Source organism: Impatiens glandulifera, chromosome 1 (genome assembly GCF_907164915.1).
Source record: "Impatiens glandulifera chromosome 1, dImpGla2.1, whole genome shotgun sequence".
Taxonomy (NCBI): Eukaryota; Viridiplantae; Streptophyta; class Magnoliopsida; order Ericales; family Balsaminaceae; genus Impatiens; species Impatiens glandulifera.
Window position 1 is genome coordinate 86,834,053 of NC_061862.1, and position 9,774 is coordinate 86,843,826.

Below are 9,774 nucleotides of genomic sequence, written 5' to 3' on the forward strand. Positions count from 1 at the left end.
TAAAAAGATATATAATTAATTTTAAATATTATATATTAATAATAAAATTATAATAAATTAATTAAAATAAAATAATAATTTTATATAAAATAAATATTTTAAAAAGTTAAATATGAAATATTTTAATAAAGAATATTATTAAAAATATTATTCAAATGTTATCGTTTATATTATTAATTAAACATTATATTTAATTTGACTAATTATTAATATATAATATATTAAAAACTTTATCTTATTTATTTGTTAAATAATTTTATTTATAAAAAAATTGATTTTTATAAGTATTTTAAAAAAAATATATATATAATTAATATAATAAAATATTAAATATTTATATTTTATTAAATTAGTATACATTTCAATATTTAATATATTTTAAATAATTATAATATAAAAATAATAATATTTTGTATTTTTAATTAAATAAATAAAGTTAAAAAAACATATTAAAAATTAATTAATTAATTATATTTAATAAAAAAACTTAATAATTAAATAAAATAAAATAAGTAAATTAAATTAAATAAGAAATGTAAATATATAAAAATGTTATGGATAAATAATTAAGTAATTTGAGAGTTAATTGAGGAGTGAAGGTGGGAGGTGGGAATATGGGAGAGGGTGGAAAAGCACATCCCAAGAAAAAAGACGCTTATATGATGATTTTGATAAAGAGATTTTCTAGAAAAAAAATGTTAGAAAGAATTTCAAAATCCTAGATTTCTTTCAATATTTTAAGTAATATTATCAACAAGAAATGATAGGGAGAGAGAATTTGAGAGAAATAATGAAAATGTAATGACGTGATGAAATCTAATGGAGAGTGAATGACGCGGTACAATCTCACGGAGAAAGAATGACGTGACCGTAATTTAATTGATTGATTTAAATTTTATGTTTTTTCTCTCTCCTCACCCTTTATCATTTTTACATTCAATGATACGATATCACTTCATTTTTTCACACATTCTTTCTCCCAAATTCTCTCTCATGTCACTCCATATTTAAATAAAATATATACTAAATATTTAAATAATCATTATAAATAATAATATATTAAAAATAAAATTATATATATAATTGTTAATTTTATCAAATATTTCAAAATAATATTATTTTTAGATAGATAAATAATTTGTTTAAGTTAAAAATAAAATATTTTAAAAAATATATTACAAAAAGGTAATTATTTAATAATATTTTAGTAATTGTTTTAAAATATATTATAAACAGAAATATATATATAAAAATTAAAAAAAAATAAAAGATTTAAAAATAAAGTTAGTGATCCAAAATATTTATTTGGTAAGTTTAATAAAATATATTAACTTTCAATAGTAGATATATATTATAAAAATATATATATTATTTAGAAAGAGTTTAGAGTTATTTAAATTCATAACTCAACTCAATGAATGGTAAAGTACAAGAAGAATTGAGGTTCATGATTTTTTTGATTTCAATTGTTCAATTTTTATTTGATAAATATTAAATATAACATATTTATAAAGTTTTTATTGAAAAAATAAATTATTTGAAATTGAAGTAAAATGATATTCTTTGTTATAACCATTTGTCATCACTCATCTTCTCTGCAATAGAAGTTGTAAATACAGAGTCTTTTCTACAACCACAATTCATATCAATGGTGACCAGCCTCGCATTCGTTCTCCCGGGAAGAAACACCCATCACACCAAAGCCAATCCCACTTTCAATTCCCAAGACGCGCTCAATTTGCTCCGTCACTCTCACAATCTCAACCAATTGAAGCGAATTCACGCCAGAATCATCCGAAATGGTTTATCTCGCAACGAATTAGTCGTAATCAAGATGCTTCGCTTGTGTTTCTCTTATAAGGAAATCGCTTACGCGAGTTTGATATTCCATCACCATCCAATCCCATCCACCTTCGCTTGGAATCTCATGATCAGAGCTCATACCCTTAATGGCTGCTCAATTGAAGCTCACTCTTTATTTAACCTCATGATTTCCCAAGGTATCCCCCCTGATAAATTCACTTTCCCTTTTCTCGTAAAAGCTTCTTTCTCTGTAGATAGAGCTAGAGAAACGCAAGCTCTCGCTATCAAATACGGCTTCTTCAACGACATCTACGTTCAACACACCTTAATGGACTTTTACCTTAAATCAGGTCATTTAAACTGCGGTCGTAAATTGTTCGATAAAATGCCTTCCAAGAATACCATCTCCTGGACAACAATGATCAGTGGCCTTACTTCCAACGGAGATTTAGAAACTGCACAACAACTGTTCGATGAAATGCCAATACGAAACGTAGTTTCATGGACAACAATGATCAATGCCTACGCCAAAGCCGGACATCCCCACAAAGTATTCGAACTGTTCAGGAGAATGCAGCAAGAAAACGTGAAGCCGAACGAGTTCACATTAGTGGGTCTGTTAAATGCTTCCACTAAGCTGGGATCTCTCAGTTTAGGAAGATGGGTTCATGACTATACACTCAAGAACAAATACCCAATTGGAGTTTTCCTTGGAACTGCCCTTATTGACATGTACAGCAAATGCGGTAGCTTGGAAGATGCGAAAAAAGTATTTGATGAAATGGAAACTAAAAGCATAGCGACATGGAATGCGATGATAACTAGCTTAGGGGTGCACAGCCATGGAAATGAAGCAATTGATTTGTTCTTGAAGCTTGAGAAGAGTAATGGTATTGAACCGGATGAGGTAACTTTTGTGGGGATTTTATGTGCATGCGTACGTATAAATGATTTGGATAAAGCTAATTGGTATTTTAAACATATGACTGAACATTATGGAATTGCAGCCAATTCTGAACATTTTAGTTGTATGATTGAACTCTACAGTGAAGCTAATATGCTTGATGAAGTTGACAGATTGGTAATGAGTTTACCTGATTCAATCAGAAGGGAAGTTATAGCATCCTTGGTTCAAAGAGGAAAGATATTGAATAGCAGCAATCCATCTCAATGTCAATAATATATTACAGTTGAATAAACTGTTCGAGTAAATACAAATCATTACACGAGTTGGGAACGACAGGGGAACTATATGATGAAGTATGTATGAAACTGTTCGAGTAAATACAAAGTGATTACACCCCTGTTTGAACAGCCTCTGTTAATCCTGTTTTTTTTTGATAAGAATTGATACGATCTTTATAAGGCTCCTCCTCTGAATGAAATTCAATGGGATCCAAAGAGACCATGTTCTCATCCATAGGATCCCAAGTGCCTGGATCAATCAAAAGTTCAATTGATTTACTATCTTCCTTCAACCCTTTGAACGAAATGCGGCAAAAAGAGGGAAAATCATGGACCAACCCCATCATCTTCTTCACCCGTAGGCGAGTTGTGAACAGAGGATTGGGAAACTATAAGATGATGTATGAAATGGAGTGTGTTTTTGAGCGGTTTCGCATAGAGATTGAAGAGTAGTTAGTATAGGCTATTATTTTCTCATCTACATATCTTAGATGTCTAGGATGGTAATTAAGTTACATTATTTGCAATAGAAACAAAAATAAATAAATGATTTATATAGTTTGATGAGAAGAATTGGTTCTATTTGAAGCTCTTTGAATCTACTTCTCAATATTAAACACCAATCAAGATTTTTCAAATTATCCAAGGTTTATTCGAATAAACCCAAACCGAAATGAAATAAAAATTTTGTTAGTTCCTACTAAACTTTGTTTTCGTAGAGTTTTAGTAAAAAATGAATCCAAAATATTTAGTATTTTAGACAAGTTTTGTTTTGAATTTTTCGTTAGTTATAATTGAATATAAAACTTTTGATTTTTAAATAAGACATTTTTACTAATAGATTGTTTTTACTCCTTTCATGAAAAAAAATAAAAAATTTCAGCTTTATAAGTTTACTTAGATATACATTGACATAATATCTCCTTTTGTTGCAATTTCACCAAAAAGAAAAAACTTGCATCATATTGTAGAATGAAGAAAACATTGTCAATTACAATTGTTTTATTTCTGTGTAACCAATCATATTATCTGTGGCTGGCGCAACAGCCCAACAACTTTAATATGATATTTCAGTAAAACTCAAAAAGATGGAATGTCAATAGACTTAGTGAAGGCAGTTTAAAAATAATTAATGCGCATAATAAATACTAATAAATCAAGTGGGCCAATAAACCAAAATGTCTCAATTAGAGATTTTCATTTCATTTTTGAGAAAAAAAATCTCCCAATTATAAGGAAAAGGTTCATCTTGTCCTCAATTGAGTACATTAAAAAAAATGACAAGTTCATTCATCTCTAATCCATTAATCTTTAGCAAAAATAATACCATACTCCACCAAATTGGAGAAAATAATCAACCATTCCATGTTCATCCATTACCCATTGAATTGAGCCTCTACGGAGTAATTTAATCAATTGAGCAAAATTCAACGAACGCCAAGTAATTCTACATCATACACAAGCCATGAATTGGGAGGTATATTCTCACCATCACCAAGACTGCCGTACCTGTACTACCAAAAATACAAAAGGAAAGCATAAAAATATAATAGAATTTCATGAAGAAGTGTTGAGATGTGGATATTGATGTTCAATTTATGTTATTGAGAAAATGGATTGGGGTGGATATGGTCCACAATTTCAACAAGTTAATTTCATTTGAAAGAGGCTGTCAACACTTCAAAGAACGTAGCAAAGTGAGCCAATGGAAGCTCGACCACCTAGGATCATGAGATGGGTTCTTAGAATTTATGAACATGTTGTCGAATGTCCTATCTAGGTTCTTATAATTCGTATTCGAGCTAGAAGAAGTTGATGATTAACTAATTGATGAGCAGCACTTGTTGCTTATGGAATGGAGAGATGCTTGCATAGTGAAAGTATATCTCACTTTGGTAAAAAGTTTTTGTGTAAGTTATACTTAAAGAGGCAATGCAATAAGAAATGTAGAAAATAATCTAAGCAAGTATTATTGTAGTGAGGATAAGGACTAATAATCAATGATTGATAAAGAGAAAAGAATGCAAGGGACCAAATCTAGAAGTGATTGTGTTAATGCCAAACTGATGAGGAAATCGATGTCCATGTGGACCTAAGCAGTTATTGAGATTTTGACAGAATTTTTGAACCACGGGTAATTGTGGTGTTTGTTCTTTTGAAGAGTATGGGTCATATCATATGTCACGTGAGCTCTCCTTCGAGAGACTTGGTTTTATGTCATGAGGGAACGACGATCTAATGCTCTTCATGACAATTTTTATTTTTCTTGCAACAGGGTTTATTCTCTAAAGTAGGCTAGGACTAGTGAGTCACTAAAATTCTTAGTGAGAATATAGAGACGTTTTGTCTATTAGGCAATACTCTTTACATTTGAATTTCCCTTGTGGGTTTCTTCATGACAATTTATGTCGTGACTGGATTTGTTGGGTTTTCTTTGATAAGATTCAACCTTCGCAATTTATTGCAGTTTAATGAAATATTTGGTTTTAAAACAAATAAAGCATATAATAAGTTACCCCATTGATGGTGGTACGGTGAGTCTTCTTTTTTCACCTACTCGCATACCTAGAAATCAGGTCAACAAGACATGTTAGATTGGGAACCAAAAATTAGAATATGTTGAGTTACAGTAAGCGTGCATTAGCTAGTTACCATCCATGCCAATGTTAAGGCCATCTACAACATCTGGAGCACCTATACAAGGGGATTAATAGTTGGTGTTATAGTAAGCATGAATAACCCCAAAAACATTATTCTCAAATCATGAAGAAATGATTACCTATAACAAATCTATGAGGAGATTTGTCAATATTAGAGTAGAATATCGTTCCAGTATCCCTCAGCTTAGCAGTTAAAAAGACTTTTACCTGAGCCACAAAACAAAAGGAACATAAACTTGTCAATCAAAAGATTCAAAGGTAAAAATATCATGCAAATCGGCCATTTTAAATTATGTTCATCTCCTCTTAGTTTAAAAAGTCAACTAACACAAACAAACAAAAAGAAACAGAAAACAAATGCTTGCCTTCTTCCCTGTAGCTACTATCTTTCCATCATTTTTACCCTCTTGTAGCACTTCAATGATCAATCCACTAGAAATGATACTTGGGTTAAATAAATTGTCTTCAACATTGTTCTCCTTAGTTTCACTCTTCCTTTTTTTCTTCTTAGTTTTCTTGTCCTCGGAGTTTGGATTAGCAATAATTTCAAGAGGCCTGCAAAATGAAAAAAAAAATACAAACATTAAATTAAGATGTTCCTTATATTGTTTTTTTATTCTCTTTGCCTCCTGTATTTCATTATTTTTCATTTTGAAAGGTCGTTGCATTGAAGATGAGATATTTCAGATATTTAAACATTTATCCAAATGAGATAACGTTTAGAAACGGAACTTAGTCAAATACATATTAAAAAAAATTATTGGTAATTTTTCATCCAGATAAAATCCAGAAAATGTATCCAATTTTCTAAAGATCCAATGCAGTTCTTAAATGATGTGCAACGCTAAAGAACAATATCCATTACTTATCGTCAATTGATTTCTGATCTGGCAACTCAAGTTGCAAGGCTTCATCATCTTTGTTGTCGCCATTGTTAGTCCTTTCTTCTTCAATGTCCAACTGTCTCTTCCTTTTCTTTGATGACTTTTTCTTCCTTCAAGGAAAAATCATTACTTCAATGAGTACAGAAACCACCAAACAAAAAAAATAAAAAACAGAAAAAATGTGTGTTGATAGCAAATTATTAAACATCATCTAGTAACATAGAACAGTACATCTTTTCGCAAAAAAAAAAACAGTACATCTTTTTGCAAAAAATAAAAAATGGAACAATATATGAATATACCTGTCAGATTCACCATCCACTCCAGTAACAGTATGATCGTCCTTTCCTAACGTAGGATGCAGGCCATTAATTTCTGTCGTAGGAGTCACATTTTCATCTTTTTCCTTTAGCAGTATGCCGTTTGTACTATTTTTTTTTGTCTCGGCCTTCTTCCCGTTTCTACACATTTTTAATTGAAGCAGTGTTGAAATAGCATCGTTGTCCTCATTTTCATCTTCAATCTCTGTTGCAGAATTTTCTCTTTGGCATTCGGTATCCAACTTTTCTTGCTTCGAGCTAACATCCTCGTCAGATTCAATTATCTGATATTTCTTCTTGAGACGTCTCTTTACTTTCTTCTCATTTTTTGTGCCTTCATCATCTACTAGAGAAGAAATAGTTCAACATCATCTATGGAAAAGATGGAAAAAGGATATTCATGACTATGATTTGCTTCAGAGAATATCAACCACAGGTAAGAACAAAGGGAACATTCCATTTTTTCTTGAATTAAAAGTGAACATTCCATGTGAAGAACTAAAGACAATTAAAAAATGATAGAAAATTGCAATAAAAAAGGGAATAATAGCACAGGTGTTTTTGAGGACTGTGCGTTATATTTTTTTTGGGAAAATAAAAATGAGACAACGGATTAAGTAACGGACTCGAACCCAGGATTAGGGTAAATATCCACTTCTTGTTGCCGCTAGGCTAGAAGAGGGGATCTGTGCGTTATATGTTTGTGAATGGATATGAGTGTTTTTTAGTGTCTTTCTACAAATCACATTTGTTGGTGATTTTATTGATGTCTGTTGAGTTGTAACTTGATAATCTATGACAAATAATGTCATAACTTGAACTGAATTGTTTTTTATTTAGCTTTTCATCATCTTTACTGGTATCTTCACAAAAAAATGGATTAATGAAATTGTTTTTCCTCTTCAAAAGAAAATTACTATCACATCAATGTCTAGACTAACAAATTTATGTATGTTTTGCTTATACATTTAAAATTCAATGATTTAAACTTGATTATAATCTATACAAGAATCAGACAAAATAAGAGAATGTTGAGAAGAGCAGCAGAAAAGTTAATTAGCATTTGACATTTTTGTAAACAAAAAATGATTAATATAAGCTAGCATGCCATATGTTAACACAAACCTGGATCAGGAAAAGGGGAAACCTCCGGATCATTATCATCAATAAAACTATCATCATATTTGTCGCCACTGCTATTAGCTGACTCATGCGAATCTGAGTTTGCAATATCTTCCCCATAAGATTCTCTGAGTGGCATTAAAGAAAGAAAGCCACTACTTTTTACATTGAAGACTAGATAAATGTTATTAATTCATGTGCAAATTAATCTTAGGTGTGGAGGCCATACAACACAGTATTATGATATGATAGAATAATAACCAATGTACATAGCAGTGTTCCTCCAATGGATTAAAAGGATACGAATTGTCATTACAGACCCCTTTGCACCCATTAGCGGAATAGTAACCTGTGAGGTGAACACTCCGAGGACCAATAACCGAAAATATGACTTCTTCAGATTCTTCAAATTCCAAATCCAAATGGCATGATTCTGTTTTATCAGGCAACAATGCACAGAGAAAAACAGGACTTTTTCGTCCAACATTACACTGAACTAAGCTCTTCTTTATGGCTACACCAATCCCCAATGTAGCCTAAGAACAATTTTGGTGTCAGATTAGTCAAGTATAATAGAAAATGTTAGAACATAAGCAGGCTAGATTTTAATGCTTTGTTTGGGTTCTATTGCTCTATATATCTACAACATTATTCATTCTACCTGATTCTCTATCTCTAAGTTGCTTCTACTTTAACAATCTTATCTCCAGATTACCACAATTTTATCGAGAAAGAAAAAACAGCATAATATAAAAGTAAACTAACAAGGGAATTGAATCCCTCTACAAATGGTTATGGCAATCATTGTTGCAGGCAAGAAATTGTAACTTAAAATCTTAGGTACAATGTGAAAAGCCGAATAGAATTTGTATTAAAGATAATGTTGACTAGCATAACAAAGATTATTAGTAACACCTTATTCAAATTCAATCATACATAATTATTCACCCCTTAATTCCAGAAACTACAATAGACATAATCTACAAGAAATGAAAACGGTTAGAGTTCAAAATTTGGACGCCTTTACCTGACAAAGGCGGAGTCTTCCTCTTCCTGGATCAAAGGAATGAGTATATGGTTTTCCAGGTCGTACTTCAACTCCTGGGACAAAGAGAAAGATGTGATGAATGGAAACGTCTGAATGACCCAGATAACAAGAGGTTTTCTAGTTCTTTAAATGAATGAATGAATGGAAATGAAATCCGTTAGTTTTTCCTTCAAATTCAAAAATATATACCCCAGAAAGCCATTGATGCTGAGGCGAAATCAACTGCGAAGTGAAACGTGAGGTTGAGTCGTAGTACGGCCACCGAGTGTCGACTGTGCCGACTGCCGTGGGTGATGGCGTGATGGGTGGGTCTGCGTCTGGCGCGGTATGAAGACTTAAAGGGAAGCCTAGTAGTTTTGGAGAAGAAGGGTGGTTAGGGCTAGTGTGTCGTGGGTGATGGATCCGGGCCGGGCTTATTTTTGATTTTTTAAAGGGGTTGGGAGGGTGAACAAATATAGTGTTGATTTTTTTTTTTAGTAATAAATTTTTCCTACTTTAAATATTTATTTAAAGAGTGAAGCAATAAGTAGGGGTGTTCATCGGTTCGGTTTTCAGGTTCTTCGAGTTTTCGGTTCGGGTTCTTCGAATTTTTATTTTTTTTAAGCAAATTCGAAAACCGAACCGATTTGAATAAATTCGAATTCGGTTTATTCGAATTCGGTAAATTCGAATTCGGTTTATTCGAATTTAGTAAATTCGAATTCGGTTCGAATTCGGTCGGATATTCGGTTTAAACCAAATATAGAACATCA

At 31.4% G+C, this 9,774-nt stretch overlaps 2 protein-coding genes across 3 annotated transcripts; one reads left to right on the top strand and one right to left on the bottom strand.

Annotated features, from left to right (window-relative positions):
* The first annotated feature begins 1,591 nt into the window (after nucleotides 1–1,591).
* LOC124919193 (pentatricopeptide repeat-containing protein At3g26630, chloroplastic-like) lies at nucleotides 1,592–3,544 on the top strand. The gene has a single exon (XM_047459368.1). It carries the CDS (start codon nucleotides 1,649–1,651, stop codon nucleotides 2,981–2,983), a length of 1,335 nt encoding a protein of 444 aa, XP_047315324.1. The 5' UTR covers nucleotides 1,592–1,648; the 3' UTR covers nucleotides 2,984–3,544.
* Nucleotides 3,545–4,157: 613 nt separating this feature from the next.
* Nucleotides 4,158–9,446, bottom strand: LOC124919194 (peptidyl-prolyl cis-trans isomerase FKBP43-like). 2 transcript variants are annotated; one of them, XM_047459371.1, is made up of 11 exons: nucleotides 9,212–9,446; nucleotides 9,002–9,075; nucleotides 8,278–8,510; nucleotides 7,978–8,102; nucleotides 6,835–7,198; nucleotides 6,514–6,642; nucleotides 6,014–6,203; nucleotides 5,768–5,855; nucleotides 5,641–5,682; nucleotides 5,505–5,553; nucleotides 4,158–4,497 (listed from the first exon to the last, which is right to left on the bottom strand). In XM_047459371.1, the coding sequence occupies exons 1-11, from the start codon at nucleotides 9,222–9,224 to the stop codon at nucleotides 4,416–4,418; spliced, it is 1,389 nt and encodes a 462-aa protein (XP_047315327.1). In that variant the 5' UTR covers nucleotides 9,225–9,446; the 3' UTR covers nucleotides 4,158–4,415. The 2 variants fall into 2 exon arrangements, with proteins under 2 accessions (XP_047315327.1, XP_047315328.1); XM_047459372.1 differs by having other exon boundaries at nucleotides 6,835–7,195; nucleotides 9,212–9,445.
* Nucleotides 9,447–9,774: the final 328 nt, after the last annotated feature.